Genomic DNA, 11,602 nt, shown 5'->3' on the forward strand with positions numbered 1-11,602 from the left:
GAGTCGCAGAGGGAGGGGCGCGCTGAAAGGAGAGAGTGAGGGAGGGGGCGCGGTCTAGTGCGTGCGTGAGAGGGTGTTTGGGGGCGCGGCGGCCGGCGGGTTAGGGTTAGGATTTTTCTGTGCGTGTACATATTTTTTCTGTGTTTTTAAAGAACCGACAGAATAAATTGTATTTTTCTGTGGGTGTTTATTTTTTCCGTGTGTGTATTGTCACGCACAGAAAAATTATGCGAATTTTCTGTGGGTTTTAGTATTTTTCTGTCGGGATATTTTGGAACCGACAGAAAAATCATAATTTTTCTGTGCGTACCGAAAATAACGCACAGAAAAATTTATCACCCACAGAAAAATGCGAGATTCCAGTAGTGTAGGGCCTAAGGATGGCAACGGGTCGGGTTCGGATCGGGTGGAGTCTCCGTGTACCCAAAACCGAAACCCGAAATCAAAACCCGAATCCGCCCCGAAAACCGATTCGGGTGGAAATCCATCACCAAAACCAAACCCGCGGATACCCGAAACCCGAACGGATACCCGAAACCCGAATGGATACCCGAAACCCGCGGATATATATACACATATTCACATGTATAAACAAGAGGCAACAAATAATAAATATTTTCATGAGTCAACTTTAAATAAATTTAATAATCTAAGTAAACAAATTATTATTAGTATATTATAAAACATGAGTTTTAATTCCAAATGATTTATTTCGGATATCCATTGGATATCAACGGGTGGAAAACCAAACCCGAAACCGAACCCGATTGGTTTCGGGGCCCCGAACCCGAAAACTATGGGTGAAAAACCATCCCCAAACCCAAACCCGCAGAACCCGAAACCCGCGGATATCCGCCCCAAACCCGATCCGTTGCCATCCTTAGTAGGGCCGTGCCTGGGCTAAGATCTCGACATGGCGGCACTGTTAGGCACGGCACGGTTAAGCCACCGTGCCGTATAGTGCCGTGCCTGACCGTGCTCGTGCCAGTGCCAGTTGACCATGTATATTCGCTTGTGACGCTTCGCATCTCGGCTTCGGCTGTTCGCTCCTTAAGGTAAGGATATTGCTCTCACAGTCTCCCCTTTTTTTGTTTCTTTATTATGTTATCTTGTTTTTCGCGTTCGTGATTTCGCCGCGTCTATAATGTATTTCGGACTAGAATCTTGGTCTAGCGGGAGCTCGTCTGGCGATACTAGTTCGGAAACTAGAACTCATTCAACTGAACATGGGAGCACGTCGAAGTCTATTTCTCTGGAGCGTGGGGATGATTCGAAATTAGCTCCACAAGGGCAAGCGAGTGGATCGATATCCAGACCCCAAAACCAGACTCCTCTTCTCCTAGTAGCTCAGGGAGCTCTAGTGACAGTGCAGCTAAAACATCAGAGTGTTCGGCCGAATCGGGATCTGCGAGATCTGGTGCGGCAAAGAAGGTTATGGTTTCGACCTTTCGCATTGGGCATTCTCGAGTGAGTAACGAGGTGCTTCAGGAGTATGTTCGCCAAGGACCGCTAAACTCTGAGTTCTCGATGAATTTCCGTGCACCCAGGAACGAAGAGGTCCCACAACCCAAACCATATGAGGCGGTTGTGTTTAGGGATTATTTTGTCACTGGGCTTTGCTTCTGGTGCGAAACATTTAGGGGTTAGTTTGGTTGCTCCTCCTAAATTTTAGTCGCTGTCACATCGAATGTTTGACACATGCATGGAGTATTAAATATAGACTAATTACGAAACTAATTGTATAGTTTGCGACTAATTTGCAAGACCAATCTTTAAAGCCTAATTAGTCTATGGTTTGACAATGTGGTGCTACAGTAAACATGAGCTAATGATGGATTAATTAGGTTTAATAAATTCGTCTCCTACCAACGGATTTTATAATTTATTTTTTATTAGTATCCAAATACCCCATGCGACATCCTCATGTAACACCTCTTAAATTTTAATCACCAGATCCAAACACTCCCTTATTGGCGGAGTGCTTGAACGTTTTAAGGTCAAGTGCACACATGACCCCTAATGCCTGCGCCCTCCTTGGAATTTTTGTGATGGCACTCAAGATGATGGGCTGCGAACTGAGTGTAGATGCTTTCATTTGGTTTTAGGAGATTCTGCTCGATCAGAAGAAAGTTAAGGATCTGACGACCGGGAGGAAGTGCTTTCCGAATACGGTTCATTTAACTTCGTACCGAAGACACGAGGCATCGTCAGCATTGTCCCCACTAATTACTCAAATAAGTGGCCACGCTGGAGGGATTACTGGTTCTATCATCGCATATGCACCGATGCGAAGGTCAAAGAGGCTCGGGCTAATAATTTGTCTCGTACGTTGCCCATGGTTTCGTAGATGACTCGGATGACTACGCTGCGAAAACCTAACTTTTCGACATCTGGCGCCGAGGTGGTGCGATCTGGCGACGCTTTCACGTTGACTTCGTGCTGGCAGGCCAGCAGAGACCTTGTGGAAGAGTGGATTGCGGCTAGGTGCCCACCCCTATGTAGCTATTATTGGTTTAAGAACATTGTCGAAAAGGAGGGTTATCTTGGACCGACTCTGAACAGCCAGCGTCTGACGAATTTTCCGAACGATCCTACGTTCGTGATTAATGTTGAGCATGAAGTGAAGAAAGTTTGTGGGCCTTATGGGAAGAAAGAAGAGGAGGCAAAACTCCATATAGTCTAGCCAGAAAAGGTCGGCTGAACCGGGTGCTATGAGGATAGCCCTCGGAGCGAACACTATCTCCTAATGAGCTTGCTCCCGATGTGAAGACGTCGAAGGGTAAAAGGCCCGTTAGCCGGAAGCTTGATAGTGGAGACGGCGGGGAGCTTCGGGGAAGCCTTGCCGAAAGGCACATCCGAGCCCCACTTGCGCGTGGGGAAGGCCCGAGACTATCCACAGAGTTGCCTGACCAGGACCTTTGCCCTTACGAGGGGCTCTAGGGAGGACTAAGTGAAAGCTTGCGCGCTTCTCAATACCTTGGTAAACATACCAGAGTCATCGACGGGAGTTTGCATCTCTACCTGACTTAAGCTTCCGCATTTACATTATTACCTTAGTTGTGTGCTTTACCTTTCTAGCTTAGTTGATAGGATTGGAAGCTAGGTTGCATAACTCTTTTGTGGTAGAGATAGCAACATACCTAGCAAACCTTAGTTGCATATTTAAATAGTTTACTTTGTTGCATAGGTTTTGCTAAGGTTGGAAGAGGCCATAGTTAGAGAAATAGATTTTAAGTGGACTAATTCACTCCACCCTCTTAGGTGTCACGGTCCCTACAGATGAGTTTAGTAGCACATCTTCATTGTTTTCACCCACACTTAGTAATAATAGTAATGCTTTGGCTCACTGTAATAAATTAGTTTGTCAATATGGTGACCCTTTGTGGTTTAATAAAAAACATTGTGTTGGAATCTATCTTAATCATAGATTTGTTCTTGTTGATGCTTCTGCGTTTACTTTGTACGTTGATGGGTGTGTGATGCCGAGTTTTTGCGCTTTGGCATGAGGGAAGGAACACTAATGACATCTTGGTTTTTTGGGGCGTCTGGAGTGTAACATCCTTCTTCCTAGTTTGAGAAAGATATGATGGATTTTGAATGGTCTTTTCACCTCTTGTGGTTACCAGACTCACATTTCTATTAGGAATAGTCTCTTGTTGCCCTAGAATCTTTCATCTTTCAAAAGATGGGATTGTAGCAACTAATTGCGCGAGTTGGGTTTCTAACATTTTATTAAAACTTAGCTGATTTTTCATCTCAAATGATAAATTTTCCGTCTTAGAATTAATGTTCTCTAGCACCTTATAATTACCAAGAAGCTTTTTTTACTTATGTTATCATTGATTTTAGCTTGACAAAGGGCAAGATCATTAAGAGAAGGTTGACTGTTGTTGTAACCATTGAAATTATCACCTCCTTGATAGTTTGGTCATGAATTCTAGCCTTTGTTTTAGTTTGTTGAGGATGAAACCTGTTGTTGTTATTGATGTAACTGGCATCTTCTTGGGTCTCAGGGCGGTTGTCTCCTAAATGGCCCGTTTCACCATAGACATTGGGCGCATATTCGTTGGAAGACCAAAGTGCATAGAGGAATAGCCATGAATATGCAGATGGGACAGTGAGGGCCAACAATGACTAGGTTATGTTTAGCAGGGGGATAGTGCCCCTTCAAGCATAGCTAAGTTTGACACTTCAAGGCCTTATGAGGTCGTTCCTGGCGAAGGGATGGCGATGACGGCTGAGCCGCCTTCATGTCAGTAGCCACTGCTGATGCGCCAATGACATAGCAGGTAGTCTGTGCCCGTGTTAGTGCGTGTGTGACAAAGTAGTAGGATGAATGAATAAGCATAATGGTGTATCAATTTTATGTTGCAATATGTGCGCTTGGCCCAATATAAATTCTCAATAATTCAAAATAAATCTCAAAGATCCATTCATGTGTGCATATGGGGGAGCGGGAACTTTAGTCTCATATTGCAAGTTGAAGGGGAGGTTGCTATACTTAAGTATGGAAACATTGTCCACTTCTTCAATACTAGTGTGTGTGTGTGTGTGTGTGGGGGGGGGGGGGGGGGGGGGGGGGGGGGGGGGGAGATAACCTCCACATGTGGGCTCGCTTCACCGGGGCGAGGGGTGTAGACACGTCTGGTCCATGGTTGCCTATACTATTTGGTTCGTCTACTATGTTAGATATTTACATGCTAGTATCTGTGTAAATCCGGTTCCACAAGCACAAAACACAGATAACAAAGGATGGGAGAGGTGTCCCTTTCAGCCCTCCATACATCACCTTTCACAGAGGGAAGGAGCAGACCATGGCTACTTCAGTTTTACTGGTGAGTAAATTACACCAACAGTCCTTAAACTATCACACGATTCTCATCTAGGTCCTCAAACTAGGGAATTGCATATCTAGGTCCTTAAACTATTTAAGTATGACATCCCGATCACAATCCATTAGCTGACGTGCCAGCCCAAAGTGGAAAACTTTTTATAGGCCACACCCCCTCTATGATCTCTTCCTGATCAAAGGACTGACGGAGAATCCACACTCTTCTCTGGGGATGCCTGCCTTGATGCACTCGCATTCTGGCGCCGGTATGTCCTCAGCCTTCACCGCACGGGCAACCTTAGCACAGAGAGGAGAGGCATGGGAGGATTGAGTAGAGCTGTCAGGAAAAGAAATGAGAGAATACATACATAGTACTCCATACAAAGGAAAGTAGTACTCCCTCCATTCCAAATGTAAGCTATTCTGGCTTTTTCTAGGAGACAAATACATCTAGACGCGTAACAAAAGTTATGTCTCACATAGAAAAGCCAGTACAAATTAGAATTTGGAACAGAGGGAGTAACTCTTAGATGGAAAAGGGTGGAAGATGGATATGATCAGAGTAACAATAATACAGCAGAATGTAGCTGACAGAAGGAAGTGGATAATGTAACTTTTACATACATATCTGCCAGATTTCCTGTAAATGATGAGGATGTCCCTAGCTTGAAGCCCATGCCTCTTAACAAATAATTCACCTGATAATATAGGGCATGCAATTCGTTGACATATATATAGAGTTCCAAGTTCGGAATTACTTTTACTCTATGATCAACTTACCTCTAGTTTCCAAGATATACATCCTACTATTATTATTAGTCCAGTACCTGAAAGAAAATGTATTGCATCAGCATGATAAAATTCAATTGCCAAGCAACAGGCAGATATATATCAATCCTCAAAGCTGAGGCTTGCACTATGTAAGCGTTTTACTTTTTGGCATCTGGAGAAATTACAGGCAAATGTTCACTCTAAACTGATGATCATCAGAAACTCTGACGTTTGAGCAACCAATAGTAGTACAATTTGGTGAAGATACCTGTACTTAAATTTCCACACAGCTGGGAGCTCAAAATCATCCATTTCCAGTATCATGCCATCATTATCTTCCAAGATTGGAAGGTTATGCTCAGCATCCTTCTACATAATTCAGAAAAAAGTGAAATTGCAAGATGATTTGCAGCTCACACAGTTAAAAATTTACTTGCATTATAGCTTTGGTGCGTGCTGGAAATATATGTAGAACACAGTGAACATACTAGAGAGTAAAGCCCAATTAACAGGATATGCAAGTGCAAGTATCTACCTTTGGCAGCACAATTCTTCCAATGTTTCCAACATCACTGTTTGTCAAGTCCTTGCACAAGACCATTTGGTAATCTTGACAGTTGGCCTTTTGTATGTAACATATTGGCATATGAGAAAAAATGGGACTTGGTTCAGGAGGAAGCCACCAAATATGATGATTGTTTAAGTGGTCAGCAATGGATTTTGGCATACCAGTAATACCTACTGAAGATTGATACCTTCTACAGTACATTTTAGCTACCTAAAATCATGTTTATCCATCTAAAAACATTATTCTCCTGCTCATTGCCATAAGGTCACCAGGTTTGAGTATTCTTTTACAAAAGGCGGAATGAACTGGTTGAAAATTGTGAATTCATTTCCCTTAGTCCTAAAGAATAACAAATAGTTGTCTTTATTCCTGAACAATGAATGAGTAAAATTATTTTCTTGAGTTAAATAATGTGTTAATCCTGTATAGAAAATACTAATAGTATCAACAAAGCACATGATGCATTAAAAATACAACATACTATTTTATTCGTAACATTAATATGCCCATTGCCCTGGTTTAGGTCTTCCATCTCCACAGCTGGAGTGGGATCCGGTTCCTCACTGTTGTTGCATACGTTATCCCAACCTCCAAAGACTCTTGAAGTGTCCTGGAGAATCATGACACTATAAACTGCTCATATGATCAAAAAACATTTTCACCATACTCTAAAAGAGTCCTAGTACTGTCACCTTTAAATTGTTGGTTTCCTCGAAGATTTGGGTGGAAGTGTAGTTGGTTGAGCTTGGGGACATAAGTTGAAAAGGGGATGTAGGTGGCACTGATGGGGCCATGTGTCATGTGCATGGCTGCATGCAGGGGTGCTCCCAAGGCAGTGCATGGCCTGGCACAGCCCGAGGAGGCTGGTGGTTGAAAGGGCCAATGTTATTAAGGCTATTGATAGCAATTAAGGAGCAGCTAAAGGGGCCTCAAGTATGAAAGGGCCAGAGTCTGTGCGCCTAGCAGGGAGCTTAGCTCCTATATATTGTAACCAGCATCAATGGAATGGATTAAGCAATTAACAACAAACAATCCAGTTACCCCCAAATATTCTAGTCTCCCTCCACGCCGACTTTGCCCGGCCTTCCTCTTGGCAATGGTTATCCACCCTATCCCTCATATGAACTAAGGTTCCCAACATCTGGTATCAGATAGCTTTGGTTTCGATCCATATCCATGGCTTCTGCTGTCAACAATGCCATTGGTGCCCTTGCCGATGGGATGCGCCGTCTCACAGAGGACATGGATCGCTTCGTCATGATGTTCAATCGCTACGTGGAGAAGTTAGAGCGTGAACGCCTTGCTGCGGTGCTGCTTCAAGCGGCAGCACGAGGGCTCCTGGCACGCCGGCGGGTGTGGTCTCTCCGTGAGGAGGCTGTAGTCCGCCTACAAGCGGTGGCACGAGGATTCATGGTGAGGCTCACCACAAGGAAGATGCGGGCAGCGATCAGAAGTGCACTTTCAATAGGGTGTCCCTCCTCTGTTCATACGCCACCACCTGCCACCATCACACCTCCCACCGCTGTTCCATCCTCGCCACCACTCTTTGCTGCCTCCATCTCGTCACCCTTGCTGCTCCCAATCTCATCACCAAGGGCAAAATCCACCACGGCTAATTTGGCCAAGCTCATCCACTTCCTCACCATCTCCTCCAGTGTCTTGCAAGGGCGGGTCGCTGCCCTACAGCAAGAGCATCCAGCGGCGGCATCCTTCCCTGGTTCACGGGGATCAGGCCAGGGTGAACTCCAGGGCAACCGGCCTCCCCGTTTCCAGAAGCTAGTTGCTGGGTTCCTTCCATGGGATCCAGGAGGACGCCATCGGGTTCGACGATAGCTCTCCATGCTTCCAGCTCGAGGACGAGCTGGTCTTCAAGGGCGGGGGAGATGTCATGTGCATGGCTGCATGCAGGGGTGCTCCCAAGGCAGCGCATGGCCTGGCACAGCCCGAGGAGGCTGGTGGCTGAAAGGGTCAATGTCATTAAGGCTATTAATAGCAATTAAGGAGCAGCTGAAGGGGCCTCAAGTATGAAAAGGCCAGAGTCTGTGCGCCTAGCGGGGAGCTTAGCTCCTATATATTGTAACCAGCATCAATGGAATGGATTAAGCAATGAACAACAAACAATCCAGTTACCCCCAAATATTCTAGTCGACCACACCGACTTTGCCCGGCCTTCCTCTTGGCAATGGTTATCCACCCTATCCCTCGTATGAACTAAGGTTCCCAACACCATGTTAAAGCTATTTGAAAACCCTGCACCTGTGCACCACCAAATGATATGTAACAAGCAACGCACAGTACATTTCTCCTTTTATTTCAAACCATATATATAGCTGCATGACATGCATATATTTTTGTCAACAAAATGCAGAGGTTTAGAGACTGGGCTGCTGTATCAGTATCACATATTTATGATACATGCACTTGGATGCATTGGAAAAAAAAGATCTTTGCGCTCGGGATGTTTATAAATTAATCATAATGTAACCCCGCACTTTCTATCGCAAGTAAATTAAATGTTCCTTGCTCTCCAAGGAAAATAAAATAAATCTATCTAGCCGCTTTTGTGTTTCAGTAAAGAACAGGGCGCGGAGCGCTTTCGACTTTTGAGTGGAACTAATTCCGAAATTAATGCTGTTTAGAAATTAATCAGAGTATATATAATACCCCTCCCATGCAACCACTAACCGGCAGGCCGCCCAAAATAGCAACTGAAACCTCTCATGGACCTCCCTCATGTAAATACTCATGCTATACCTCTAAATTCCCTATGAACGGCTGAAGTAGAATCCTTGTAGGAGGTCGTGGATGCAAAAACTTGCATAAGAGTTAGAAAAGAGGTGGGCAGTTTATCTAAAATATCTGCAGGTCCTAGGTGGGGTCGTATTTACCAAAAATAGCTGATGAATCTACCTTGACATTTGGCGGACTAAGGGGGTTGACATGTCTAAATGAGACTCTGGTCTTGGAAGGAATCTCCTAAGAGAAAAAGACCACCATGCCCCTATTTGACATATATCGCTACCCAACTTCACGTGGTCAACCCTTGCGCTATAATGATGAATGTGACAAACCATTTCTACTTGAAACAGCTTCACTTGTATACACACCTTTTTCCCTCAAGTTCTCATGAGTTAAAAGCAAAACCCTCAAGATAGGGTCCCTCCACTCCAAAATAACATAGTGTCAAAATCTTATGTGGGTTTGCATCTATGCATGGTGGCACCACAAGTCAAGCTACGACCACTCAAATAAGAATATTGAGATAGTTATTTATAAATCAAGGTAAATCATATCATTAGACAAAATTAACTTGTTGTGATCAGGGATTTGGTTTGTTAATTTGTTAGAGGTCTTGCTAGAGGCAACAATCTCTAGAAAGGAGGAAATTATAGCATTAATGAATACAAGCAAGCAAAATACTACTGTCTCCTTTCTTTATCTACATCATATCATGGTTCCGGGCCAGGGCAACGGATCCATATAGGACAGCGTGGGTGCGGGCATGTGGCCATACCCACGCCAAAACAAGAAATCAATCATTGCTATCAATTATTCACCATATTTGTACCCCAGGTTCAACTCCCGCCCTATTTTTCTCTAGCTTTGCACGGGCTCCGAGGTCCTCTAATTGACTAGTCCCACTATTTAGAAACAATCCACCGGTGACCAGTCCACTACACAAAACAAATTCATGAGGATATTCCATTTTTAAGTGCCAAATGTACATGCATATATATACCTGACTCTTTGACATGATGGTTGCTGTGAAAGGAAGGAGTTTGGAGCATATTCATGGTTGCAGTGTTGCCATATGGAGAATAATCCTGGTAGCAACCTGGAGAATATGGAAGCAAAGCTGGCAAAGATAGTGAACGACATGATCCCAGCAGGAAGACGCTAATCATATAGTATCTAGGAGTACATATACATGGCTATCTATCACCAGAGATAAAGAATCACTATATGCATGGCTAGCTACAAATGGTAACTTGTTGAAAGATTTTCTCAGTGATCGATCAGTGCCACCTGAAGTGAGATTAAAATGGCAAAAGGAGATCTTAGAAGTGTGTCAAAATGGCTCTGAACCCGTAGAACACAGATAACTTTGTGCAACGATGAAACACAGCTTGCCAATCATAAGTTTTGTCAAAACCGGGAGCTAATCATGACGAGAGCATAAAATCCGCTAATATAACTACAAGATCACGGATGCTCCAAAGCGTAATTCAGCATGTGCGTGGTCCGGGGTACTGACCGGTAGGCGGCAGGGAGTGCATGCGGTGGTCTGGAGATGGGATGAGCGGCTGTGGCGGCGGCACCACGATCATCTGGGCGGAGTACGGGGCCTGTGACGACACCGGTACGTGAACCGGCGGCATTGCCACCGGCGCTGGGATCAGGCCGGCGGGGTACTGGTGGAAATGCTGGTGGTGGTGCACGTTCGCGGCGCCCGGGGCGGCCGGGCGCACGGAAGCCATGAACGCCTGGTAGTGCCCCGGGCGCACGGAAGCCATGAACGCCTGGTAGTGCTGCTCGTGCGAAATGGCCCTGCCGAGGTCGCCATGGCCTGCTGCGCCGGCGGACAAGCCCTTGGCGTTGGCCATGCGTGTAAGAGATGGAACTGGAGAATGATAGCGCAGCTTCTATTACACTCGGTAGAGATACAAATACAGGGACGTCCCAAATACAGGAGCAGAGCTCTGACCACAGTGGCCAGCCAATCATTGCTTACGGTAGATCCTACAATCTAGGAGAGGTGGGGAACGTTGACTGGACTGTTACAACCGATTCACTGAAAACCGAAGAAACCGATCATATATCCTAGTTATCGTATACTTGTACGTTGACTATGGCCTGCAAGAGAAGAAGGGTGGGACGGGGACAGGTACGTGTACGTGGTGGTGGGCGCGGCTGTGGCCTTGAAGAGGTCTCTCTCTCTGGGTGCTACCGATGGCTTATGGCGGGGAATTTTCCTTTGGGAGATCGAGGACGGGTGTAAAATATCTTGTGACAAAAAACAAAGCTGGCCTGCACTGCCAAACAAAAACTATAAATGTGGAACGGCAGCTTCTGTTAGAGCAGTCCCAACGTGATTAATGATAGTTTTGTTGGGATAACTACGCTAACACACTTGTTAGGGACAGCGGAAGCGTCTAATTTCACCACAATGCGAAATCAGCATAAGTCGTCACCTATTCACGGAAGAAAACATATGCATCACACATATATATGGAGAAAATAGCAACAGTCACAACTGATCCCAATCAGCTGTGTTCACATCAACCGCATCAATAATAAAACACCAGATTTAACGTGGAAAACCCCCAAATCGGGGTAAAAACTACGGGACCAAATCAGCCAAATCTTCTTTCACTATATGCTTATGGGATTACAATAAGTTTATCTCTAGATAGCACTAGAGGCAACCATAT

General features: G+C 44.9%; 1 protein-coding gene across 1 annotated transcript; it reads right to left on the reverse strand.

Moving 5' to 3' along the window:
* Positions 1–5,008: 5,008 nt before the first annotated feature.
* Positions 5,009–10,774, reverse strand: LOC136488607 (putative B3 domain-containing protein Os04g0676650). Its single transcript, XM_066485483.1, has 10 exons — positions 10,426–10,774; positions 9,910–10,005; positions 8,401–8,426; positions 6,863–6,964; positions 6,652–6,780; positions 6,138–6,224; positions 5,871–5,971; positions 5,612–5,658; positions 5,456–5,529; positions 5,009–5,128 (listed from the first exon to the last, which is right to left on the reverse strand). Exons 1-10 carry the CDS (start codon positions 10,772–10,774, stop codon positions 5,009–5,011), a joined length of 1,131 nt encoding a protein of 376 aa, XP_066341580.1.
* Between the last annotated feature and the right edge of the window lie 828 nt (positions 10,775–11,602).

This window comes from Miscanthus floridulus, chromosome 10, assembly GCF_019320115.1.
Source record: "Miscanthus floridulus cultivar M001 chromosome 10, ASM1932011v1, whole genome shotgun sequence".
Lineage (NCBI taxonomy): Eukaryota > Viridiplantae > Streptophyta > Magnoliopsida > Poales > Poaceae > Miscanthus > Miscanthus floridulus.